We start from the raw sequence: 27,963 nt of genomic DNA on the forward strand, positions 1-27,963 counted from the left end.
TGTTTTCGGTATCAATTCCAGCGCAACCGTGAGGTCAGCAATGCAACAATGCATGAAAGCAGCCGTGACGTAATTTTGGCGACAAAATTGTGTTCGTAAAAGTATACTTTAGTTATTCGGAGACTGAACATTGACCGATTGCGCTGATTTTCGCAGTATAGGCTGTGTGGGAAAAAGTGTGCGACAGATCTTTTTGAAAATCGCGTTTTTGATACCGTTGTATTCAATATATTTTTGTTGATGTTTGGCCTACGACAAGGCGTAATGCTATATTCGGCCGGGACACTACCTTTATAAGCTTAGCGGTACCAGAGTCTTTCAAGTAAATTTATTTGAAAGACTCTGGCGGTACTAACCTTGATGCAGAGTAAGACGACCTATAACTTGTACTTCTGTAACGTGTATAGCGCGAACCCGATGACCTTGATCTGGTAGAGCGGGCAGACTGCGTTAAATCTGCGGTAAGAATTTTTAAAATTTTAATTTAAGGACGATACACCATTCCTTATTTTATAATGTTTTACAACCTGAAAGATCAACGCACGATCGTGTTGACATATTTCAATAGAGGGTTTTCCCGATGCGCCCGAAACGCCGTCGTGAAGGCGTATCCCATGCGCTTTCATGCCATCAGTTTACTCAGTGGGAATTAGCCTGAACTATTAGCACTCCTAATTGACTGACAAAGTATATACAACTGTAAAATGCATGGAGATCAATAATGCGAATCGATAGTGCACGAGCATACCAACAGCCATCGTCCTGCCTTCGTCTAACTTCGATTCCCGGCCAATCCATCCCAGACCAGCGAATTGGTTCTTGACTGACGCAACTGGGGGGGGGGGGGGGGGGGGTGACTTACTACTTCTATTGCAATTAAGACCAGACGAGATGTTCCCAGATATAGGCAACCACTAACAGATTTATATTCTATTCTATTAGATTTCATTACCTATATTCGATCATTTAAGGTATATTGTTGTCGGCAATCCACGCCCGTAGCTGGCTTTCTGGTCTTGGGGGAGGGGCAGAAGACTGCCCTCTCTAGCTACGCCCCTGGCAGGTTTGAGGAAGTGGTTTTGGTGTACAGTGTGGCGATGGATAGAATGCCAATGGTCGGTAGGTATTATCGAGAGGATAAGCCCACAGGTGTCAGATTTATCGATTGAAAGTTTCGCCGATGCCATTCTGACATGGTTGACTAACATGTCAACCAGTTGACATGTACAAGAACAAGTGTTGCAGGATGAGCTACCCTGGCCATCTCACAATTGATTCTAGCTACTGCCAGCCTGCCACAATGCTGTTAAATCGGTGTGAACTAATTTTCTTTTCTTCTATTTTTATGTTTTTGACATCACCATCGGCAAAAACTTCGAAGAGCATGTAATGACTTTGTCATCGGTAAACAATCAAAAACAAAAATAAGCGACGACTGATTGAAGAATTAACCCAGATTTTCAAGATTGAGTTCGTTCTTTTGTATTGAGCGCACTAAATACATACGATTGTCCTATTCTAGTATATCAATAAACAAATACATGTTCAGATATTTTGTCAGGACACAGTGTTGTGGACCTTTGCTATAGGCATTGCGATCGATGAAAAATTGCCAGCGAAGGATTTGTCATTAACGTAAGCCTATGGGTATACATGGTTTGATACTTTAGTCTACAGGCCTTGTACATGTTAGTGTATACTAGTACAGGATATGGGCTTAATTATCGTCACTGTGGTGTCTGCTGTATTGAAAACCCTTACTTCTATAAGGCTATGGGGGACAAGTCATACAGTTGACACTTCCAACAAGTCCCACAATCTGTACTAGAGCTCTGAACTAGGCCTTAACACAAGTGCTTTCCCATGATTTCATAGAAATTCTCACCTATGCACAGCAATAAGATGATCCCGCTAAATATCCAAGAGAGCCATGATTGTACACGATACATCATGACAGTCGCCATCTTGTTCAATTGCGTTTTCGTTCCTATGGCGACGTTTGTTGGTCTTCGAATTGCATACTGTATAATTTCTGTCAAAGTATACCGGTGGCATTGTGTCAGTGCATTAATAATGTTATCGATTTATTACTTATAAGCATAAAATGAATCCATTAGTTTGATAGTTTATTTACTTTCCAGTAGGCGTCGTGGTTGTGTCAGAGTGCAGTATCTTCGTGGGTATCTTCTTCTTTTTGATAAATCGCTCTGCACTTGGACTGAGGTGTTATTCTCCAGGCCGTATTCCTCCACAAAAAAAAATTGAATCAGCATTTTAAGTAAGTACAACTACGATTAGGTGCCATTTTCGTTTATTGGCCTTCTTTTTACTCACCGTCTTGGACTTCTTGAACTATGAGGTAGATATCTATCGCAACTTATGCTCATGTTTCTCTCCTACACTGGTAAAAGAAGCCTCGTTTTTACTTGTAAATCGAAAAACGAATCAATTTTAGGGTTGAGTGTCTTGTTCAATGAGACAAAGGCGGAGTAGACCCCACAATCTCTAGTCATTATGAGCCCGGCGCTTTTACCAATACGGCACTGGTTTCGCATCGCCACTATTGAAATTATGAGAATTTATAATTTCTCGAATAAAATGTCATCGCCGTAGGAATAGGCCGGTGTAACAGTAACAAATGCCCCCCCCCCCCCCCTGGAAAAGGTGTCCGGCCCTATTGTATTCTGCAATATGGTTCTATAGAGACCCTGACCGTCAACAGCTCAGAGATTGAAGCGCATAATAGAATCCTTTGTTTCCCGGGCATTCTATCCTAGGACATTTTAAACTTCTACACCGGCAATGGAGGGTGATTGATGATGATTACGATACTGATATCTACCACTAAATGATATTAGTCCCTTCGTGTTGCATATAAACATTCCTAAAGGTGGTGATCTATACCTGAGGAAAAATACGTATTTCTTCCAGATGATGACATTGGTCGCTTAGTGTACTCCTCCATTAACCCTAACCGTAGAACAAACAAAATTCGAACAAGACAAATTCATATGGTATGCAAGACAAATTCATTGGCTATAATGATTTTTAAAGCATTTTATTCAAAAATCTAAATTCAATCAAAAGTGCATCCCTAGTGACAATAAGATTATGGGCATCGACCGGCCTATCGACGCAGCGTCCTCGTCCCGAGTACCCTAACGACGACTCTCTTACATAGACTTTACCGTGTATTTTAAGTTGCACTTTGCCGGGAAGAATTCACATCCAGTTGGCGAGAAAATACCACTTAAATATGAAAGTTTATAGGTGGAATCATACCAAGTTTGAATGATTTGAAGCAGTCCGCTTTTGAGCCACAAACGCACGCTGTTAGAATGATCAGGGCGGCGAACAGCACGACAAGTCCGACGGTGACCCATGCTGCCCTCCAAGGCCGGGCCGGCCGGACAGTCAGTCGGTAAACGGATAAGGCATACCCTAGTTTGTTCTGTGCAGAGCAAATGAAGACTCCGTTATTCGAGATTTCGACATTATAGATCGTCGCAATCATGTTCGATGATGAATAGTATGTCTTCGTTTTCGGAAGAGGGTCGCCAGATTGTACTGCGTACGAAACGACGGGTTTGGGAGTTCCGCTAGCTATGCATTCGATGCGAACCTCATCCCCTTCTGTCGCCCGGATGTGATTTTGGCAACAGTTTCGTATCGACGCTTTTTGGTCCGCTGCTGATGAATACAAAATGCAGAATGCTGCCAATATCATTGCAGTGAAAATGTTATTCATGATTATTTCTCCTCAAATCTACAAAGTAGCGTCCTTTTCAAATTTTTATTGCTTCGTTTGGAGTCGATGTGGTCTCATTTTTATAATGACGTCATGACCACTCGTTAAGGTCCGTATCCTGCTCGAAATATATGTTAGCAAGAGTGTATTTGTCGGAGAAAGCAGTCTCCAAGAGTAGCAACAAAGGCAGAATCCTTCTGAGTATTGGCAGCACCCGTAGGGCCTGCTGTTACTGCCACTAACTGCTCCTGTGGAGTCACTTGAAATGGCGCGTACTCATTGGTTGAGAAACCCGAATAATCTTTATAGCGAAATCTATATCACAGGGGTTATATCACGAACGAATCGATTGAATCCATAACAGCATGGCACGCAGTAACTTCAACACCACACCAAAGAAATGTTTCTCAAAAAAGCAGGAAATATCTATTTGAATCAATCCTCATTGAATACAAAACTTAAACTGACTTCAGAACGTGAACGATGTACATTGAATAATACACAGTAGACGATCCGGAGTGCACCAGAATGATTTCGCACCTGGCACCAATTTACATACATCACGTAAAATGCACATACAATGAATAACAATACACAGTACACGAGGCCTGGCTGTCACATACGCAAATATAATTCGAAGTCATACTCTACTTTCTGAACAAACCGTATATTTCCATTGTCTCTGTCTGTAACCAGTCTCTTAGTATTGTTACTTGCATGAATGATATAATATATATCAGATGTTGTTGATGTATAGAGTGTAAGGTTTTTAGCACGCAAACCTTTTTTATAATCCCTCATCAACAATATGCACCATAATTTTTAATTGTAATTTATATTTTGCCATTGGGAAATTGAGAAAATTATGCTCTCATGATCACTTGTCTGATGTACAGCAGTGTTCTCAGTATTATGCTCATTACTGGTAATTAAGCGTCATAATTAGTCATGTTAATTACATGTACTGAGAAGTATTGACATGGGTCGAACCTGACCTAACTACAGCGAACGTGAATGAATGGCTGTTTGCTTAATGTTGTAAACTTGGCTTTGTGCGAACCCATAGTATGAATTAGCAAAAAAGGATCTTCAAAAACCATTTCTCGTCCAAATAGCTAAAACTATACCTACAATGCAGTCATTGTTCCAACAGAATGTACGATTTACATACAGTCACTTTGTCACTACTGACGTGTCACTCTAAGAATGAACAAGACTATGCTAAATAGCCGGTTACATACGATTCACGATATCTCTTTTGACTCTCATATCTTTTCCACCAGCGACTTGTACCGTGACAAGTTGCAACGTGGATCCTATGTAAATACAACTGTGTAATTGTGATAGGACAGCCATGTGAGCGTCTCGTTCAAACGGACGTAAGGCCTGGTTTATATGAGCTCCACGGTATCAAAGCTATTGTTCACCGACGTGTCCGTATACCGTTTTCACTGTGTAACTCGATGTAAACATTGCCTGAAGGCAACAGGAAGTCAGAACCGTTTTGTCTTCTTGACGTTTCAGCTCGAAGGAAATCTTTGAGAAGACGAAAAAAATCGTCGACCATCGCGTGTAAGGGTGATGCGCAAGCTCGCGTGTTTTTTTTCTCTCTCTCAGCCGGTTACCAAAGGGTTATGTCTAAAAACCGGAATAGTTTCCATTTTCTACGAGTGTAGTGTCATCAGTCCTCTTCCGACTCGGCAAACCACATTTTCTTGAGTTCAATATATAGGTCAAACTCATAATGCATATCAACAGTAAAATAAAACAACCCACTCCTATACCAATCCAAACACCCAAGGGACTACTACCACTCTTTTCTGGCACCAACCGGTAATAAGATGTAGAAATACCCATAATGCTCCTTGCGTCACATGTGAAGACCCCGGATGTATCCCACGTGACGTTCAAAATCATCACCACGCCATCTTGCGAGAAAATCGTCTTGTTCTCTGGGAAAGGGTTTCCGGACACCACGCTGAACGATATCTCGGGCCGAGGGTTACCGGACGCCGTGCATGTGATCTTGGCCATTCTGTGCACTTTCAACTTCACTGTGTTATTGCAGCAGCCGTCAATACTCGGTGCAGAGCAGCCGTATTCGTCATCTGATATCTGCTCAACGTATCGATCACGAAATTTCTCGGGATAAGTACACGATACCATAAGATGTATACGCGCCTCATTGCGTAACATCCAATCCTTCATAACTCGCATACTGCAGTTACACTCAATGAAGTTGTCTCCAAAGCTCACTTGGGGGACACCGTATTTAACGGTCATGCGCAGGAGGCCCGTGAACATTTCCGGCGACAGGGTCTGGAATTTATTTGTGTCCAACATGAGTAAGATCAACTTGGGGAGATTTCGGAATATTCCTGGCCTAATTTGCGTCATCTCGTTCTCGTTTAGATACAGGTTCTGCACAGTTTGCAATCCGTGAAAACAGTCGTATTCAAATTCGTTGATGTGATTGTTACCCATATCCAGAGTAATCAGACTGTTCAGTCCCGTAAAGGTGTCGTTTTTTATGAATGTCATGTTGTTGAATTTCAGCCTCAGCTTTTGTAAGCCTTGAAGAAATTTGAAAGTCTCTTTTGGAATTAAGCTCAAATTGTTCTTAGATAGGTCGAGTTTCTTCAACTTTTCAAGACCCTTGAAGGCACTTGGGTCTATCAGACCTAGTTTGTTTTGAGAGACATCAATACTTGCCATGTTGGGCAAGACAGGCTGCAAAATATTTGAAGGGAATGTTTCAAGCGAATTATTTTGTAGTTCCAGTGTCGCCAGAGAACGTAATCCGCTTAGAATATTTCTGGGAAGAACGAGGGGCGCGCCTACTTTGATACCATTAAGGGTCAATTCTTTCAAGTTTGAAAGATATCGGAAATCGCCGTCTGTAAGTTTTAATCCCGCGTTACCATTCAGGCTAAGTTTTGTTAAAACTTTTAAACCTTTGAACGTCCCTGTTTGAATGTGTGTGATATTATTGTCGTCAAGGATTAACTCCTGGAGCGACCCAAGGGTCTGAAATAGTCCGGACGACAGGGATTCGATCCTATTCCCAGCAAGTGACAAAGTTGAGACGCGGGAAGTGCTACCGAATGCCTCAGCTGGGACTGACATGATACTGTTGTTCGTGATATAAATTTGCAGCACGTTTTCGATGCCTTTCAGAATGCTGATATTCTTCAACAAAGGGTTGAAATGTATAACTAGCTTCTGAAGTGACGTCAGTCCTGAAAATGCCCCGTCCTCGATTACTTGTATGGAGTTGGTTATTTGTAGTGTGTCCAGAAAATGAAAGCTGGTGTTGGACTGGAACGTGTTGGTGCTTAGTGTCCCAATATTAGATGAGACGATTGTCAACCCAGTCACATTCCGAGGGAAATCTCTAATAACGGAAGCCAGCAGAGTTTGGTTCAGCCCTCTACATGTCAAGGTCAGGCCCGCGCCAGGTTCGTCCACGCATGCGCAATAGTGTTGTAGGATTGTTGCATTTACGCAAAGAATTTGACACGATGTTAGTATAATCTGCAGCGATATTAACGACCAAAAAGAAGTGGACCGTAAACTAGCCATCTCGATTTGGAAACTGACGTGAAAAATGACAAATTGCCTCTTTTCCTGCAGCTAGAATAACAACAAAATCATTTCATTGCAAGGGTCCGAATGAAATCATCCACAGGATTTTACGTTCGGGATGCCTTATGATGTCCGAAGGGCGATACGATGCCTGGATGAGGAAGTCCAATGTCGTTTTGGAATATAACCTAAAGAAATAATCCGAATATCGTCACGACTTGCATGCATGTAGAACGGCGTTATCGTTCACGATACTGCTGTTCTCCAGGTGTCGTAGAGTAAACCTCTAACTAATAAGAAAGTCGATAATCACATTGAAATAACTGATAGATACAAAATCAGTGCTCAAGCGAGTATACCTTGGGTCCAGGTTTAATAGTCGATAACCAACTCGGTCAAGGACCCACAGGTACCGCAATCGACTATCAACGTAAACCAGCACACGACAATCAATATGGTGCCCCTATGCTGTCATCATAACCTAATATGAATTTCAACTATAAAAAATGTTCTAGTTCGACTGAAATCAATATCATTTTTACTGCAAATATGGAGTATCTCTAGTTATAGCCAATTAAAATAGGCTCCGATCCGCTACTTGTACATCATACTTGGGGCGGGCCATCCCCGGTCTAATCTAGTCAGTACTGAAATTCTGGAGCCTCTCCCGACGACATTCTGGCATTGTTTCTTCCTTAACCAGTGAAAATTGGTTTGAATATTTTGTTTCCGAGATACACTTGAAACTCTATAAGAATGACGACATGCTATCAGGGCCCGGTTGTTCGAAACAAGTTTTGTCGCTAGGCGTTAATTGAACTTGGCGTTAAGTCTAAGGGCTTAACTGAAGGAGAAGTTAAGTTAAAGCCAGTAAGCGTTAGTGACAAAATTTGTTTTAAACAACCAGGTCCTGGCCTTTTTGAGATAACAGTTATCGGTATTTCTCTTGGAATTGTGACAGCTTTTGCTGTTGCATCACTGAATGTACATGTATATGATTGAATTCGTCAGCAATTGCAACCCAAGTGGAAATTCATTTTTTAACAAATATAAAGGAATATAACAACATACAATAAGTTTTATGTCGTACACCTGTAATAAAAGGTTCGGTCGAGGAAAATGGTCGCTTTAATTCTGTACTGGATGGGGGTTTAACATTTTGAATTTTTTTTCAAAAAATCATGTACGAATTTAGTTTAGCTTATGAGGCTAGTATTGTTTGAGTTTCTAGATCGCTACATGCACATAATGTTCCTGTCAGTGGGTTTTAAGCGTACATACCAAGAAGTAGTGCCGATGTGAAAATCAATGAAAAAAGCGCCGCCTATGGTCAGGTCCCTTAACATTGAAATCATCACAAATGACGGACAACAAAAATTTTATGGTTTAACAGGCTTAGATGAATCTGTTTGGTTGTAAAAGCGTTCCTCGTTGATCAAGATTTGGACAAAGTTACTGATGTGGATGTGGATTACTTAGACGTTTATTACATGTGCGTGACCTTTTAAACTATACATTAATAAGAACGATTGTTATAACGTATATTTGATTGTATTTGAATCATAATCTACCTTTACAAAAAAAATTTAAAAATTAGTCAGATTATTAAACGCCTTGTCCATTGTCTTTCGAACCAAATGTAAGTAATATTTAAAGAACAAATGAATATAAAGTGTGTTTTAAGTCGAGATGCCAGGAAAAGAAATGTTATCCCACTAATATTTTTAGAACTAACATGCGAGTAAAACTCTTAAAGAGGTACTCCGTCCGTATTCAATCGTGTGTCAGCGGATAATAGAAAATAGAAATAAAACAAAGCCAAGAAGTAATTAAGAACGCACCGGCGGGTAGTCTTTATTAATTCTTGGCCCTGCGTGCTGCAGTTATCATCCATGCAACTTTGCGGAAACGCGGTATTATAGTACATGTTCTTGTGTATATGTCTACACAATGGCAATGTTGAAATTTATTTCCATTTTACGTACAGCGTTGGCCTTTAATCAAGTGCCGAGCCAATAAAGATGTGATGTAATAAACTTCGCAAAACCCGCATTTCTTCTTCAGCTGAGCTTATGCCATCGCTTTACACAGATCCCCTCCAAGTAAACCTACATCATGCTTTTCCTGTTTGTTAATCAATTGAAGTCGCCGCGTACATGACCGATCTGTTGAACTTTGACAAGGCCTGTCTAATATCTGATCAGTTATTGTGCCAGTTATTATGACCTGAATAAAACTATGCATGACATATCAATGTGTACACTGTGGTTGTGATGCATTGTAATAGGTACTTCTGGCAGTCCTGTGCATGACTTCATTCATTTCCAGGCACATGGCCTCAGTCCATCTGGCTTATGTGTGGAGAGAGCTTTGAACGTAAGTAGTCATCTTCGCAATTTTAAATGTAGTGATCAGCATTAGCACTTGGCACTTTATTTGTCAAGAATATATGATCAGTGTCTCACATGCTGTTCATTGTTTAGCCATTGTCATTGAGGACGTTGCATCAGCGCCGCAGTCGACAGTGATTTGAACAGAACTTACAAATTTTGCATACGATTACACATGCGAAAAAATAAATGTATACCTCGGTAACCTACAGACTGGGTGCCTTGTTTATTAATTATAAAGCACGCGTAATTGCATGGAAACAAAATCTGGAATTTTTCTTCAGACTTCCATGACATTCATTGTACAGTGTCTTGATAGCACTCGTTATTACATGTAGTTCATCTTCTCTCCGTCCACTGGCAACATGGTAGGCCCAACCTTTGTTTGATGCTAGATTATCATGCAGGCCTTCCGGTCAATTCTCTGCATATTGTTGGAGTGAAGGATCTGTGATATCTTGTCATCGCCGTACACTTAAGGGGTACTTCCATCCCAAAATGAAATTTTCGCGAGCAAATTTTAATGCTTCCCGCACAGGGTTTTTTTCTGCTAAATATGAAAATATCTTGTAACATCTCTAGTTGTTCTTTTTCACCCTAATTATTTGTCATAGGTCACGAACATTATATTAAACGCATTATTTCGACCTTGACCTACTTTATCATGGTCATTCGCCACTTTCCTTAAGCACAAATTTTGGTTGAGCGATCCTTCAGCTATTGGCCTATTAGAAATCACCTGACCTGGGGCTTTCAAGCCACAGTTCTGATTGGTCAATATCTTAGCTAAAGTCGCAGTTCTGCTTGTGAAAAGATGCAGATTGGGATTGAGCACGGGGTTATAAATAGAAGACCAGTCAAGGATATTCCCTAGGTAGCGCAGATTCTCTCGGATTCTCTCATTTTCTTGTACATTAAGAACATTTTGTCCATTTTTTCAGGCTTTGATGCTGTACCATGGCGACCAAAAGCTCTGGGCGAGGGCTACATCTCCAGGTGCTGCTATTTATGGTATCGTCATACTTCGTGATACTAGATGGCGCCGGTAAACATCAAGATCCCGAATTGTTCTGCAAAACTATACGGGAGGGCAGCATAGTCGTGACGAAGTGCACTGACCTGACTGACGATACACTATACACGGCTTTACGGCAGATCTCTTCGGACACAACCAATTTAACAATAGTCGACAGCGCCCTTTCGCGTCTTAGCACAAGTGGCTTCAACTTGACCAACTTAGCATCTGTCGCGTGGATTATGATTGGTCCTTGTGAAGTCGCCGCCATTGATGACGATGCATTTCTCGGCCTTCGAAATCTCATGTACATTTTCATCAATGGAAATCCATTTTATTACGCCCCTCACACGACCAAATGGACGGAGCAGCTGCCAATGTTAAAGGAATTCCACATAACTGGATCAAATATGAAAATACTGGAGGATACGTACTTCAATGGCGGAACGTATGAAGTTTTAGACTTGAGCTGGAATCACATTGAGTTCATTAAGGACGAAACCTTCAGCAAATCTGAGCTTATAAAACATTTAGATCTCTCGAACAACTGGCTTATGACAATTTCAGAAGGAAGTTTCTACGGCCTGAAGAATCTTAAATCTCTAGATATTTCAAACAACATGCAAATGTTCGATGCAATTTACGGTTCAGAGAAACCCTTTCGTTTTCTTGCCAAGTTAGAAAGTTTGAATGTTGCAAATACCTCACGGATTGGAAGGTTGCCCGACACAATCTTATACGGCATGCCGCAGCTTAAATATATCAATTTCAGCAATTTGAATATTCATGAATTCCCCGCCGAGGAGCTTCGCCTTGTGGCTGATAATGACCTCGTATTTCTAGACCTTTCTTTCAACAATATTGAACAAATCACATCAGAAAAGTTAAAGCCATTTTCGTCTTTACGTGAACTTTACCTTAGAGATTCGCACGTCCGTCTGATCGAAAAGGCAGTTGTATCAGACCTCCAACGCCTCACCCGTCTGGACCTTTCAGATAACCTGTACCTTGACATAAAACTGTTGGGCTTGTCCAGTTTGAAGAAGCTGGAGTATCTAAGCATTCGAGGGCTTTTCCTGGGTTCCATTGCGGACTCCTTTTTCGAAGGACTTGACGGGCTGAAAGAGGTCGATCTTTCAAACAACAATCTGACGCAAATTACTCCCGAGTGTTTGTACCCTGTTTCCTCTGCCGAAGTTATACTCAGCGACAACCCCTGGAATTGTAATTGCTTCATGCTCCCGCTAAAAGTGTGGATATTGACGCATAAGTTAGACTATAACATAACCTGTAGTTCTCCGCAGGACGTAAGAGGGCAACAGCTACAAAATCTGACGAACAAAACATTGTGCCGCGTCCCTTACATCAAAGATTGTTGCCACGTATCCGTCGAAGCATACGACGGAAATGACGTCACGGTTAAATGCGTCACGTGGGGCGATCCTCAGCCGAACGTCACTTGGCAGGTTTTAAATGGAAACCCCTTCCCTTCAAACCGCACTATCATGAGGGATTACAACCAAACTTTAGTACTAAAGGACTTGGGCATGGATAATTCTGGAAATTTTTCTTGTGTTGCCGCGAATGAAATAGGTGCAGCTACAAAGTATTTCGAGCTGATCGTACTGCAATCAGCGGTCTTGGAATATGCAGAGATTATCGCCATTGCATGTGTGGGTAGTATTGTTCTGTTTGCCTTGGTTTGGCTAGGCTGTTTCCTGATTTTTAAACAGAAATACTTTGTGTATAAACCGTATGTAGATGATGATTCGAACGAGGAGCGTGATTATCTCGTTCGGGGTATACAAGTCAGGGTTCAGGCTGACTAGATGTTGGTTTCACAGTTGGACTTGAGATTTTCGCACAGCCTGTCTTCATGCTAGCGGGTGACAGTTATTCATTGTTGCCACAACAGTTCTCAACAGCGTGCAAAAACAAAAACCATGATCCTTGTACAGTGTGCAAAAAATAAAAACCACGATCCTTGTAAAGAATTTATATTCAAAACTGTATTAGAGTGCAATGTTAAGCTCCATCATCATAAAATGTCTACAAAATACGATGAGAGTCTTTCATCAACATGAAACATTTGCAGGTCAGTCACAATTGTATGTTAATGGGCTGAACACGAGTTCAGCTGGGCAGTGCTTCTGAAAGGCGATCCCACGGCCACTCACTTGAAATGATGCGCAATCGTTTCGATCCGGGTAGGTGCCATCAGGCTTTCCTGCGCATGTGAATTTCGTACCTGAAAGGATTTAATGTCATTTCTAAAAGTGTGCAGTTTTGGACAGAATGGGACTTCTTCCTTTTTCAAATTTTAACAAAGAAAATGCCCTAAGTGAGTTGACTGGCCTACTACACCGGTTGCTCTGTTGTACGAAATTCCCTTCTCCAAAAAGGTGGTACTTGATTAAGCAGTGTACGAAAGACTAGGAGTGACGGCTCAGTTTTAAGATGGGATGATTTTTGGTTACGTTTTCTATCTGTGTCAAATGGGAATTAAATTCCCACATAGCGCCTCATACACGTAACCATTAGACTCGCCACACATGTTGTGGGCGTTAGGATTCCCTACCTGGTTTCGGTGTTGGGCCTACTGGTCTTTTAGTAGGTGTGATTGGTCCAGTGGTCAGCTCGGGCCCACCGGTTTGTGGAAGCGGCTTAACGCTGAAGAATGGAAAAACACATTTTCTTCTCAGCGATACAGACATTTTTCATGAAATAAAACCTGTTCTGAATGAAAATTACCGATAATGTTTTAAAACTTTGTGTAATTTGTATTAGTCTAGGGGTTATGACGTTGAATGAATGAAGTCTTGAATCCAAAGAAACCTGCAGGAATCCCGCGTGTAGCCTATCCTATAAAAGAACCTGTGGATATCATTGCTTTGTTCCTTTGCCCAAATGTCGAGCCCCCAAAACCGACATTTTAGGCGCTCCGTAAACGTTAGACGCGCGACAAACGTATGGTACAGAGCATGCCTGTCGATTTTCGAACAAGAAAATATTAATTGAATTAAATCTGTTTATGCACAGTAACGATGAAGTTTGTATGAGTGAAACACACAACTTACGTACAAAAACCTTACAGTTAGCAATTTCTTCGCATCGTATGAAACATTTGATCTTTTCAGTTTATTCCGCGAAAATCCCTTTATTTTTGTCGACGTTCCCTCTTGGAATCCGGGCTACGCCTCTCTATCTATGTATCACATTTATACATTGCATAGCATATATTTTGATGACTGCACAACTGCGATCAACTTCAGAAAGTTTGCCCAGCCTTGTCTATGACTATGTATAGAATTCTACGAAGTCGATTATGCTACATGTACTTTTCCCCCTTGTCCGTCATCAAAGGCATTCAAGGGTGTTGGTCAACCATGACTATCTCCTTTGTCCCTCCACCATAAGGCCTAGTTTCCCCTTATGACATCACTATTTCGGACACTCAGCGCCCCAATTCTGGAAAGGTGTATACTAGGACTTCCTTGTTGATAATGCTACAAGTCGACCACGTGTGAAAAATATAAATGACTATACGCATGTATATAGTACTCTGTTTCCTCACGTATACCGTCTTTGGGCGCCATATTTAAGAGGCCCGAAGGGATGAATACCTCGCATACCTAATACAAAGGTTAGGCCTAGTGGATTGGACTGATTGGCTCAGATCGTGGCGCAGACTTATGACCAGAGACACCCAATACTTGCAGTCCACTACCATTGGTCGATGGGATTTTAAATTAATTAAATGGGTTGTATTACCAGACAATCGTGTTTGGGCTTTAGTCATGGCGTGACCGAGGCGGAGCAAATGAACAATGCCCATTCATCACGTGGGGAAAGAAAAACCGCCTCGCATGTTGTGAACCCTATTGCGTACCCCACCTAATGTATGGACACTGTTATTTTGTATTAGCGGTATAGGAAGATGAAATACGTGAAGAAACAGAGTATATGGAGAGTACAGTATACACATGCGTCTGTGTACAGAACAGCAGTGTTGAAATCATTAAAAAATTACTTAATTTCTAATGATGAACGAACGGAGTACTTTGTCACTGATTTGGGAATAGCTTTACGCGCAATGAATGAGTAAATCAAGAAAAATGACTGGACGAACGCGTCTTGCAGAATGAGGTCAGAATATCATGGGCTTTGATCACACGAAAGCATTCAGTGCAAACGGGAAGTATCGAAAGCGAATATCATGTGAAGCGAATATCAAAGACTGGAATCCGCCATTACTGACGTCGGTGTTGCCAACAATTACCTTCTTTTGATCATATTTCTTTTATATCTCATTCACTAAGACGATTTCGGGCAAACATGAAAACAGTCTTTATCAAATCACTGAGTCAATCAGTACGACGATTTTAAAGGGAGAACTATTTTGGCCAAAAAACTCGGCCACTTGCGCGACCACCTCACAATCACGTGTCACAATTGCCATAGTCTGTAACGTTTTTCCCGCAGAGGGCATGTTCAAGGCATCAAACCTCTTGTATGAAGAAAACTCCTGTTGCAGTAATTTATCCAACCCTATGACCAAATTCGTTCTCAGCATTATGATTGGCTCATTCAAACCACTACATTTCTACATCCGCCAGCCAATATGTTACATAATCATCTTGTGACAAGAGTTATTGCAGTTATTTTTTATTTAAAACGGCAGCAATTTGGGTACTTTTTATTTTGTTGATATTGAGTACTTAGCTAAGCAGTAAACAGAGCAAGAAGAACCACTTGACATCACATGGTGCGTTTTGGCTATTCGACTGCTCTGGTCAAAACCCATTTGCCAGCAACATCAACATGATAGAGGGACGGCGTCCTCTCGCTTTAGTCGCGTGTAATCTCGCAGACCCTATAACGTTTAGGGTGGAAGACCACAACACGTTCTCCTTTAATCGGGCATTTAAAATTATCTTGAACTTTCCTTTTTCCCCTTTCATAAAATTTTGATTTACGTATTCAGTTCAATGGTTTAACATATTTATTATACAGTGTAGATATGATATACTATTTTGAACACAACGTGAAAGAAGGAAGTAGTTGGACAGATTGAGTGCATATATACATGTTTGCTAAACCTGTCAGTCTGATTCAAATATCGAAGAGGATCGGTGAAAGCCAGACTTGTTTGGAAAGGATGATATCGGGAAAGAAGTGGCGAGATTTTCAGCAATTTTGTTAAGGTAGGTATGAATAAGACTGAACAACCTCCCTATTTTCGCGTTAGTCCATGAATTTAGGTAAAAAAATATCGCCAAATTCTTCGTTGAATGATGACTACATTTCTGATATCAAAAATACTTTTACCCTCTACTGTAGAATGTAACTATCAATACCCTAACGATTAATATTCGTGTTAGAAAAATATTATTATAAAGTGCAATGAAGTATTATTGGTGTGTAGTAGACCTTTCTGTTATAATTCACTCCTAGAAAAAAAAACCGAAATAGTGTTGTGATTCTTTTGAGATTGTGGAGTTTTTTAAGGAAGTAAGTTGATGGTAAATATAGGTTTGATGATATTCATGATTAAAATCATTTTCAAAAAGCATGATGGCCTCTGGAAGACCAGTAATCCTTTTGGCTGAAAAGCCGCGGGTAACCCATTTGATGAAGCAGATGATACGTGGCATACATGGAGATATCATAATTATATTGGTCGTCACACAACAGCGGCGATGTGCAACAAAATATAATCCCGCTACGGTTTTACCTACATTTCTAAAATCTCACTTTGAAATGCATCTCTATCGTTTAAAGGGTCGTTTGAGTAACCTTATTTCCTCGTCGTTTTATAGGTGACATCATGAGTAAGAACACCATTCGCAAGGAGCTAGAGTGTTCCATCTGCAAAGATCTGCTGAGGGAACCCAAGGTTGTTGGACCTTGCCTCCACACGTTTTGCAGGGAGTGTATACTACAGCTGGTCGAGTGCGGTGACGACCCATGTACCCAGTTCAGGTGCCCGATATGCCGCGCAGAATGCTGCCTGCCGAGGGAAGGAGTCAGTGGACTGAAGACCAATTTCACCCTTGCCAACCTTGTCGAGATTTTCCGGGGTGACAGGGAGCCGACGACGTCTGAAATCTCAGAGGCGGATCCCAATGCAGTGCAGGAACCCACCGTACCGTGCACCATGTGCAGTGTCACTGGTAGAAAACTTCAGGCTACTTGTATGTGCGAGACGTGCAAGTATATCACCATGTGTGACATTTGTAAGCGGCAGCACGAGACAGCTACAGCCACTGCGGAACACGTCCTTGTCGAGTTGTGTGCACGACACGGGAAACCAGAGGACTTGTATTGCATGGTTTGTAAGAGCTGCGTTTGCCAAGTTTGCGCAGCGATCGAGCACGGATCGCAGGCGAATGGGTCTCACAACGTCAAGGATATTAAACCAATCATCAAGGAATCCTTGAAGAACTTGGGTACCATGCTAGACTTCGCAGAGAAGAAGATGTTGGAATCTTTGAGAGCCAGCAGGGAGACTATCGGCGAGTTTAACCGCAAATTCCATAACCGACAGGAAGCTCTGAAGTCTGCAGTCGTTGCTCAGAGTAACGTTCTCGCCGCCCCGGACCTACTGGAGCGGGAAAAACTTGCCGGAGAGAGAACGGTGCTACTCGAAATGTTAAAGGCATTGGATTTGAAAGGTGCTCGCCTTGATCGAAATGATGCTGACAGGCAGGAAAAGACCATCTGTCTGTTGGACCAGATTGATTCAATTTCTGACGAAAAGACTTCGAAAGCACAATCTAGCATAGACAATTCCAACACGTTTGAAAATGAGCTGTGCACAGCCATTCGTATGGGTCAAAGGTTGAAGTCCGCAAAGATGATTGGTTCAAACCGCAATCGTAACCTCATCAAAACTGCAGGCCTGCTTCGTGATATGACGGTACGGCTTAAGAAAGATATGGATACGACGTCGTACGAAAGGGAACTGTCCCGGATGCCGGCCTACTCACATTCCTCAGATGACCTTGGGAGTTTGATCACGTTTTACGCGAGAAAGATTTTCGATTTCGACGTTGGTGCAGCACCGCGATACGACGGGGACATTCTTACTGTGACTGTGACAAAAGAGGGAATTTTCGCGGCTCTTTGCAAAAACGAAACAGAGCAGAAAGTCTTAATATGGACAAAAGATGTCCCAACTGTCCATCGAGTGATTGAAAAGTCAATGTGTCAATTCATCGACCGATTGGTAAGCATGGCATCATCACCAGATAACAAGATTGTACTGTTACGGAAAAAGGCGCCCCAGTTGGTCGTCGTGTCGCCATCTCTCGGCACGATTAAGACTCTCAAGGTTCACGGACTCAAAGATCCGGGATCCATTGCTGTGGGCTTGGATGGTCTCTTCCTTGTCATCGAAGACGTCTGGCCCGCAAGCATATTCGTTATCAACGAAAAGGGAGAAATAATCCACACACTGCCGACGAAACGAGTCCCGAACCCCCGAATCTGCGGGCATTACGTGATCTTCACCTGCGATTGGCGCAGGCTGTTCCCGTACTCGGTGAAAGGCGCAGGACTCACCATCATCACCAAACAAGGCGAGTTTGAGCACAAGATCCCAGACTTCAACGTCATCGACCTCACCCTCGGCAACGATTCGGACATGTTCGTCATTGGCATGACGGGTTGTGCGGAACTTAAACTCTACAGGCTTAAGAAGGTCTTGGAGGCTGAGGACACTCCACTCACCTATGACGAGTTCATTTTGACTGATAAAAACGGATTGAAGCGAGGGCCTGGGTTAAAGGCAAAGTCTCCAATAAGTTTGGATGTCTGTGGACCACATATGATCATCGCCTACAAGGATTTGAATGACCAGTCTTGTGCAGTTTATTATAACTTGGCCACAGTAGAGAACCAGATGCTCCCAGCATCAGGAGCATCAGGATCGTCCCGGTAACAAACTCGTCTATAAAACCGGCATCATGATCAGAGCTTGTGGGCAAGAGCGTTCGCAGATCATCGAGTACACAATGATGCACAATCTGGCATTCTCTGAAATTTCGTCCCAAATACTCGGCTACGCCTCGGATTTTGGTCTACTCGAACGGTCTTCAACTTGGTGGTCTAGAATGTCTGCTTGTATTAACAATATTTTGTTCTGGTGGTCGTATATCTTGTCAGAACACCAATTGCCGGCTGACTCATGTTTTAGTTTATCAAATTAAACATTTTATCAGGTCTCTTATTGGCCGCTGGTATTTTCTAGGCAATGTTACAACATATCCTTTGTCATGAATGTTTCTCGGCCAAATGGTACATTTAGGCAGGTAGCTATGTTAGCTTCATGATTTCGGCATGGCATTGATATCCCTAACAAGTTGTGTATCTTGGCATAATGACGATAAGGTATTTATTGACTAGATTTTTACTGCGACTCAGAATAGAGCAACTATTAGAAATTTAGGCATAATTTGTATCCCTTGATCCTCATAAACGTATTTTGATACATCTAACCTGGTATTGGACATGGCTACATTTAACCTGCTCGTGGACATAACATTTTATGTCCACTTTCAGGTTCACAACACTGATACTCTACCTACGGATATAAAAATCAGTTTCACGTTTATAGATTTTCTACAATCTCGTGTAGGCATAATTCATAGGTGCATTTAAACTATCTAACTTTCAATAGCTATGGCTGGTGAACTTCCCAGATCGAATGCAAATTTGGGGGCCAACGCGGTAGAAAAATGTTGGAATTCATGGATGCGAAAATGACTTCTTACGGATGCGGATGGAGTTACAGTCATATTCTCGTACTGGGGATTTTACACGCATTGATCTCAAACTGGACTATTTTCGTGCTGATTGGTGTAATAGAGGTGCGTGACCTTCATTTGACACAAACAATTCATGTACACATCTGCACTACTTACCACTCGCCAGTGCTTCCTTTACCGTCTCAATTGCTTCGACATAATTTTCATACTGAAAATGAGGAACAAATACAATTTCTAGCGTAACGCTCTAGAAAATTCTTCCATATTGGATAATACCAGAGGTAGTATAACAATATGCAATATCCCCTTTAAATCCGCACGTGTCTACAGGTAAACAAAAAGTGACGTCACACTGCGCATGCTCACTTGGCACCGCCTCTATAACCTCACATCCACCAACCCTTCAATCATCCTTCTTTCCTGTCGACACGCTCCTGCACGGACGTGTTTTAATCTGTAGTCTACAGTATTTTAATAGTTAAGAAGTTTTTTTGCGTTTTATATGTGGTTTTGGGAAGTTTTCTTGAGCTTTTGACCGGTTTAGATCAGCACCCGCCTTGAGGCTGTCGGGGTACTTCGGTTTAGTACCGTCTACAAATCGATCAGTGTCACGTCGTTGATCTTGGTTTCGCCTCAGCTAGACAGCCAGCCCGCCGGGAAGCCCGTTGAACCACTTTCAGGTATTGTTTTTCTTTTTTGTGCTTGCTAGTTCTGCTTCTTTAGGTAGTCTTTACGGCAACCAAAGCTGCAGGTTCTGAGGGCTATAGCTCAGCTTCGACGCTGGTGCATGGTGCTTCGTTTTGCAAGCTTGCTGTTTTCACGTGCATTTTGCGTGTATTACATGCTATACACTCTACGGCAGTGTTCTGCATACGCAGCATCTGTTAGAATGGTTAGGAATTCTACTGGTAAGGGTACCACTGCAGGCTCTCAACAGAAGAGTAGGCAGGGTTCTTCCTCCACCACTTCTACTGCTGGTAGGGCCTCAAATTCTAGAGTATCCGCCAGTTGTCAGAGTCAATCTGATAAGCCAGGTGTCGGGTCCTCGGGGAAGGAACAGTCGCTCTCTAAGGCTTCAGGAAGTAGTGCTACGAGCAATTTTCTTTCTGGTCGGGATAAGTTGGATTTTCTGCCGCCATTGCTGTCAGAAGATCCTAAGGTTACGGAGCCCCCCCCCCCAGTTACCTCTTGGTCCTCCCCTGTCTCGGGTCTGGGAGTCTCGCCTCGTACCCGTAGGTCTCCTTCCTTGTCGCCCACGAGGCAAATGTCCCGCTCTCGCGCTCGCTCAAGGTCACGTAGGAGGTCCAGGAAGCTTTCCTCGGACACTGTTTCATCTAGTTCAGATGATGAGTGGAGATCTCGTCGCAGGCGCCAGAGACGTAGTCATTCTCCAGCACCGGGCATTAACCAGTTCACCAAGATGATGGGGTCATTTTTGGCCATGGTAAAGCCACTGATGTCAGCTGGTCGGGCGTCACAATCGCCCCAGGCTGCTCTGGGAGCCCCGGCTACCCAACCTCCTCAGGCTGAGGTCCCATCCACAGTCTTTAGGTCGGAATCACCAGACCCAGAAGGGGATGGTGACTTTTTTTACCTCCACGCTCCCAGCCATACTGGATTTTCAGTAGCCGGGGATGGGATGGATTTAGATGTCTCTTCCAACCATCCCTCCAACCCAGAGGAGGATGGGAGTCCCAAGCTTGATTCTGAGTTTAATGCAGCCAAGAAGTGGCTGGTAAATCAGCCTATTGTACAGAAGGAAGGCGTGCCTCCTTCTCTGTTTGGGGAGGTGGTGCCTACCCTGCAGAAATTCACAGCTCAACACAATAAGTTGCAGGCTGTTGCACAATCCAGTAGGTCACAGCCTAGGTTTCAGTCCTCCTCGAATTCTGTCTCTGGGAGGTCTCAGCCTTATCATACGAGTTCGTCTCAGTCTTTCACTGCGACGCCTACTCTAGCTCCTAGGGGGCGTGGGCGCGGTAGCTCTCGTCCAGCTAGGGCTGGCAACAATAACTGCTTTAGGGGTGGCAGGGGTGGCAGGACACAGATGCTGCCTCCACCAAAGCAGCGTCCCTGATATCAGGGGACCCTCCCTGCTCCCACTCGGTTCGGGTTTTCCAGTGGAGGCCAGACTGGCGCAGTTTGCGGGCATGTGGGCTCGAATAGGCTCCGACCAGTGGGTCATGGATGTGGTAACTCACGGTTTAAGGCTGAATTTCCAATCCTTACCCCCCCCCCCCTTAACAAGGCACCCTCGTCCCATTGCCTTACCAAGGGATTTTCCCAAGAGACGGGTCTTGCTAGGAGAAGTAGACTTGATGTTAGCCAAGAAAGCCATAGAGATCGTCCCCGCCTCAGGTTTGGAGGCAGGGTTTTACTTTCATATGTTCGTAACTCCAAAAAAGTCGGGGGGCCTCCGGCCTGTGATAGATCTAAAAGCGTTAAATCAACACCTTTCGGTGCCCCATTTCAAGATGGAGTCCGTCCATTTGATAAGGGCACAGCTGAACAATGGGGAATATGTGGTGTCCCTAGACATGAAAGATGCATATTACCACGTGCCAGTGCATCCTCAGTTCCGCAAATACCTAATGTTTTGGATAGGGGACACCATTTTTCGCTTCCGAGCAATGTGCTTCGGTCTGGCGACTGCTCCCTTCATTTTCACAAAGGTGTTGAGAGCGATGGCGATTTATCTCAGGAGGCTGGCATTTCTAATCCATCTCTATCTGGACGACTGGCTCCTCAGGAACAAGTGTCCAGCAACCCTGTGTTGTCAGCTTCAGCTTCTCCTCAAGCTAGCCGACGCTCTAGGTATTCTGATCAATTTCGAGAAGTCACATTTGACTACCAGACAGGTTTTCGAACATCTAGGGGTCCTGTTCGACTTGATTCAAGGACTAGTTTTCCCAACGGAACAGTCAGTTCAGAAGGTCCGCTTGTGGGTCGTATATCTGAAGAGGTACAGGAAGGTCACGGTGAAGAGCTTCTTCTCGTTCCTGGGGCTCCTCAACTTCATGGCAGATTTCATCCCACTGGGGAGGCTTCATCTACGCCCACTGCAGTTTTATCTCAAGTGCTTTTTCAAAGCCCATGAAGATCACATAGAAAAAGAGGTGCCGCTGCAGCCCATATTTTTCCAGTATCTTCTGTGGTGGGAGTCCGAGGACAATCTGATGGCCGGGGATCCGTTGCATCCTCCCGAGCCAGTCGTGACCCTTATTACCGATGCCAGTCTATCGGGTTGGGGTGCCCACTTAGGCACTCAGACGGTGTCCGGTCAGTGGTCAGAGCAGGAAGCCAGCCTTCACATCAATCTCCTGGAGCTGAAGGCGGTCCTGTTAGCAATCAAGGCTTTGTTGAATCAGATTCGAGGCAAATGCATCAGAATTTTTTCGGACAACACCACTGTGGTGTCCTACATTCGTCGACAAGGGGGCACCCAGTCGTTGAGTCTCTACCTGCTCACCAGGGAGCTTTTTCTTTTCTGTCAGGAACAGGGGATCTTTCTCAGAGTAGCCTTTATACCAGGCAAGAGAAACGTTCTGGCCGACAGTCTCAGTCGACAGAATCGTGTCTTGGAGACCGAGTGGACGCTGGCGAAATCAGTCTTCAGTCAGATCTTTGCTCTGTTCCGTTTTCTGCAAGTAGACCTGTTTGCGACTTACAAGAACAATCAGCTACCTCTGTATGTCAGCCCCTTCCCAGACGATCAAGCATGGGCGGTCGATGCCATGTCTCTTTCTTGGGACAACCTGATGGCTTACGCGTTTCCGCCGAGAATTCTGATTCGCGACATTCTCAGGAAAGTCAACAAATCCGACTTGATAATAATCCTGATTGCACCAGCTTGGCCGGCGCAGTCTAGGTTTCCAGCTCTCCTTCAGCTGCTGGTGGAGTTTCCACTAACGTTACCTCCTCACCGTCGGTTACTCAGACAACCGGGGTCGGTCGTGTTTCACTCCCAGCCCCAGTCCCAGGCTCTTCATGCCTGGTCTTTATCGAGAATTCCTTGGTACAGAGAGGGTTTTCTCAGAAGGTTGCGGCTAGGGCAGTTAGACCTCAGAGGAAGTCTTCTCTGTCCGTCTACGAGAGCCATTTCGGTACATTCTCGGCTTGGCTCTCTTCATGGGACGAGCCTCTACAGTCGGTCTCTATTTCATTGATTGCTGATTATTTTGTATATATGTTTGAAGAGTTGGGCAGATTGCCAGCAACTATTGCAAACCACCGGTCAGCGTTATCGGCTGCTCTGGGGTTTATTGATGGTTATTCGGTGGGAAGTCACCCCGTTTTAACCGCGCTTCTTCAGAATTTTTCAGTTGAAAGGCGTCAATTGAGGAATAGAGTCCCAGAGTGGGATCTTTTAAAGGTGTTATCAATGCTCACGAAAGCTCCATTCGAGCCTGTTGAGTTTGATACTGTCCAGCAAAGAGTTTTTGCGACATGGAAAACTGTATTCTGCTTGCCTTGGCTTGTACAAAGCGGGCAGGCGAGCTTTATACTATTTCGCGAGATAAGCGAGACTTAATTTTTTCGGATGATGGGGTGCATCTTCGGACTGTCCCTGGGTTTTTAGCTAAGACCCAGGCGGCAAACACGGATTCGAAACCATTTTTCGTTCCAAGACATGATCGGTTCTCAGGTCGAGACAGCTCAGATAGGTTGCTCTGTCCTGCGAGGATGCTTAAGTTTTATCTTTCATGTACAAATGGGTGGGCCAGTGGCTCCCGTTTGTTTGTTAAATGTCGGGGGGAAGGGTCTGTGTGTACCAGAACTATCTCTTCCTGGCTTAAAAAGGTGATCAAGTTGGCCTATGCGGGCAATGTCTCAGCCGGGGGCCACGAGGTGCGTAGGATGTCGGCATCTTGGGCTTTCGCGGCGGGTCTGGCAGTGGAGGACATTCTGCTGGCAGGTTCTTGGGCCAGGCAGACTACATTCACGTCTCATTACCTAGTGGATGTTCAAACACAGGTTGACGGATCCAGCAGACTGCATCCGACCGTAGCAGGAAGGAGAACTCGCTAATCTTTTGGTGAACAGCCTTTTAAAATTTTCCCTCCTGGGTCAGAAAGAACTCCTCACACTCCTGCCTTCGTTTTGTTTTGGTTGGTGGTTTGGGTATAAAATCCCACCTTCCGCTGACAAGTCTGGCATATTGTTATACTATCTCTGGTATTATCCAATATGGTAGAATTTTCTAGAGCGTTACGCTAGAAATTTAAGCCCTTCGTAGTAAGGGCTCTATTTCTAAGCTAACGCCTAGAAATTCTACGACTTTATCCACCCGTCCTCCCCACATTTTATCCTGTTGGGGATCGGTCTCCATGAAAGAAGGATGATTGAAGGGCTGGTGAGTGTGAGGTTATAGAGGCGGTGCCAAGTGAGCATGCGCAGTGTGACGTCACTTTTTGTTTACCTGTAGACATGTGCGGATTTAAAGGGGATATTGCATATTGTCATACTACCTCTGGTTTTATCCAATATGGTAGAATTTTCTAGGCGTTAGCTTAGAAATAGAGCCCGTACTACGAAGGGCTTAATTTTCATCTCTTTAAAGCGAAATATTTCTATGAAAAAAGAAGGAAAATTCTGTATGTGTACATTTTCGCTTAATTTAATCTCCATAAAGGGTTTTTATAGGCAGCAGCCAAGCAGGCAAGATTAAGTTACGTGAATTCGCCAATAGGGGTCTTTCCTTTCTCACAGCATATCGAATACACATTATAGCAGGAACAAATTCATCGTTAAACAAAACAAAACTAAGTCACATAACTGTTCAAATTAGTCGCATAAAAACCACAATTTGACCACATATCTCTGCCTATAGTTTTGGGGCAATGTGGCCGTTACCTATGAATAGACTATGAAATGTGGGTAACAGGTAAACAAAGTCGTTTAGACCGCCATAGGTGTTCTACTTACCCGATGATAAGTGCTTGCCAAATTCTTTAATGTCTTCCTCTTTGTAGCTACTCCTCCTTTCATACCCCGCTCGAAGCAGTCCAGCAGCCCCCTGAATCACAAGCTAGCTTCTTAGAACATATTCCTATCGTACGCCGACCTTCTTATCGAGAAGATCTCATTAAGTGTGAGCGGGTCCGTGTGTGTTCCATTGAGAGTTCCCGTAGCGATCTCCGTGATATTCAAAAGATATACGGCTTGCATTGAGATCAGTTGTAAAGTGACGAATTCAAAGTCTGTTGTGCGATGCCAATGGTCTGCCCTGTATATTAGAGTGTCCAGTGAGGCCTGAAATGCTGCAAATGATGTAGATTATGGGAAGGTTAATTTCCAATTGGGGTGGTGGTGGAAGAGGGGGCGTATGCTGGCTTACTGCTACACTGGAAACACTTTCCATCGTACAAATTGAATCATTGATGGGCTCATGGAAGGATCTATGGTGTTTATCACAATGATTGCCTAACCATAACCCCGCCATAACCACAGCCACGAAAAGGAGACACAATGTTTTAAGCCCTGCAAACAATACGATGCAGCAACCAAAGCGTTTTAGAATTCGACGCTTAGCTCGTGATGAACCGCATCGGGTGTTCGGGGTGAGCATTCTCAGCCGCGTTACCCTGAACGTCGATGTCAGCCACTTGACTGAGGGACTCCACTTTCTCCGACCAATCATTGATCATGCGTTTGATGACGTGGTAAATATTGATTGGGTGTTCCATGTATGTCTCCAGGGAATCGGGCTTGATCTTTGAGTGTTCTGCTCTTGTTTTCTCGATGAACCTGAAAAATTTAGATGCCAGACAATTGAAGAAAATGGACGGGTTTATCTCAGTTGTCACGTTCAATTAAAAGGTGCTACGCGCGACATGAAGAAAAAAAAGTCCGCTCTTAAGAAATGTCTCAAGAGCGCACTACATAAGTTCATTGTCACATTCAAGTGTGAGTCGACGAACAAACATACAAGTGAAAAGTGAAATGTGACTGGTGATATTTGACATGTGACACCGTGAGTTTTAGTGTTAACCCGGCCAAGGCACAGCGTGAATGCCTACACCATTGTTTGACTTCGTTATCGGGATGTCAAACAATGAGATAGGCGTTCGTGTTGGCGTATCGGGGATTTGCGAAAATTCCCTTCAAGAAGAGCCCCCGAAACGTCCACGTGAAAGCTTGTCCCATTGTTCGACTATGTTATCGGAAGGTCAAGCAATGAGATAGGCGCCTCACATTGGCGTTTCGGGGGATTTGCGGCAACTCCCTATTATCTCCGTTACTGGTTCTTGTGACCGGAAAATTAAGGGCATTCGTTCATGTTCATGTTATTTTCGTGAAGCTCAGGTCGATAGACCAACTTTACTTTACTTTCGGCCTGGCAAATGAAACTACACTAAACGAGGCCGATTCCCGTCCACTTGTGGGCCAGGCCAGACTAACTCGAGTTCAGTTACGGCCGCTTGGTTAACGCTGTACAAACTGACTTCTCACCCGGGCGCGTGGCTTGCAATTTAGTGAGTTTGGGAAAAAAGAGTGCCTCATTAGCCAAATCTGGATGACCCATACCATTTCATTGGGCCAGGTAACTAATGTTGGGGGAGGTGGTATTACACAATAATAAACAAGCTAGACAAACCCAGCAAATTCTTTCACTTTTCCTTCTGCAGCTGTCCTCTTATCAAACTTCTTCAGGCTTCCCAAGACCATTTTCGTGGTCTTGATTTCTTCCTTCAAGACCTCCTTCAATCGAAAATTGCCGAATAGACATTTCCACTTCCTAGTCGAATCATGTGCATACAGATCACAACTAGAAGTCCGCATAGCAGCCGTTTTAAAGCCATATTTCTAACCTTGGTCCGTATCACTTACTCACCCCTCTGGCGAAACTATTGTCTTCTCACGTAGTTATTTTGTCTCCTAAAAAACTTATAACTCAGAAGTCTTCCCTGACCCTCATTCAAACTCAACGAAGCACATTAGAATGCTAAGTCAGCACATAATCTTAGTCAATTCCTCTATGCAGTGAATCAGTTTAGATAGTTATTATTTCCAATGCACTCTCAACGACTATTAGTATCCATCCGAATATACTATGTGCAACGTTACTACGATAAAATAGTACCTTTAACAAAATACTTGTAAATGTCTGCACTAATCACAAAACATTATCAGCGTCATTTCTTGACGACGACGCTCTAAAGTATGTCATTAGATTGTGTATAGCAGTGACACGTAGTTGAAATCAACGCGTCACTTCGATCGTGATAACAGATTTTATCAATGACGGCATCTTATTCCTTTGTTACGATGTTGGGGCCAGATTTCGTAAAGACAATCGGTAACGGCCGCAGATGATGTGTATCGATACCAAATGTACAAGTCATTATACAGCATTATATACCGAGGCCTCTTAGCTACATTGCGGTTATTTATTTATTTGTTAGAGGTTCAGCTATCCTGACACCACATTCAGAATTCGAAAGATCACACAGCAAG

At 43.4% G+C, this 27,963-nt stretch overlaps 4 protein-coding genes across 4 annotated transcripts; 2 read left to right on the forward strand and 2 right to left on the reverse strand.

Moving 5' to 3' along the window:
* Positions 1–3,010: 3,010 nt before the first annotated feature.
* On the reverse strand, positions 3,011–7,577 carry LOC135499785 (leucine-rich repeats and immunoglobulin-like domains protein 1). Its single transcript, XM_064790739.1, has one exon. The coding sequence runs from the start codon at positions 7,328–7,330 to the stop codon at positions 5,387–5,389; it is 1,944 nt and encodes a 647-aa protein (XP_064646809.1). The 5' UTR covers positions 7,331–7,577; the 3' UTR covers positions 3,011–5,386.
* Positions 7,578–9,373: 1,796 nt separating this feature from the next.
* Positions 9,374–13,575, forward strand: LOC135499845 (leucine-rich repeat and immunoglobulin-like domain-containing nogo receptor-interacting protein 3). The gene is made up of 2 exons (XM_064790818.1): positions 9,374–9,709; positions 10,665–13,575. The coding sequence occupies exon 2, from the start codon at positions 10,681–10,683 to the stop codon at positions 12,565–12,567; it is 1,887 nt and encodes a 628-aa protein (XP_064646888.1). The 5' UTR covers positions 9,374–9,709; positions 10,665–10,680; the 3' UTR covers positions 12,568–13,575.
* On the reverse strand, positions 12,857–27,788 carry LOC135499846 (prolyl 4-hydroxylase subunit alpha-2-like). Its single transcript, XM_064790820.1, has 6 exons — positions 27,104–27,788; positions 26,090–26,253; positions 25,432–25,766; positions 19,663–19,714; positions 13,317–13,408; positions 12,857–12,986 (listed from the first exon to the last, which is right to left on the reverse strand). Exons 1-3 carry the CDS (start codon positions 27,286–27,288, stop codon positions 25,543–25,545), a joined length of 573 nt encoding a protein of 190 aa, XP_064646890.1. The 5' UTR covers positions 27,289–27,788; the 3' UTR covers positions 12,857–12,986; positions 13,317–13,408; positions 19,663–19,714; positions 25,432–25,542.
* LOC135499844 (uncharacterized) lies at positions 15,813–19,236 on the forward strand. Its single transcript, XM_064790817.1, has 2 exons — positions 15,813–15,942; positions 16,558–19,236. Exon 2 carries the CDS (start codon positions 16,566–16,568, stop codon positions 18,678–18,680), a length of 2,115 nt encoding a protein of 704 aa, XP_064646887.1. The 5' UTR covers positions 15,813–15,942; positions 16,558–16,565; the 3' UTR covers positions 18,681–19,236.
* Positions 27,789–27,963: the final 175 nt, after the last annotated feature.

This window comes from Lineus longissimus, chromosome 15 (assembly GCF_910592395.1).
Source record: "Lineus longissimus chromosome 15, tnLinLong1.2, whole genome shotgun sequence".
Classification (NCBI taxonomy): domain Eukaryota; kingdom Metazoa; phylum Nemertea; class Pilidiophora; order Heteronemertea; family Lineidae; genus Lineus; species Lineus longissimus.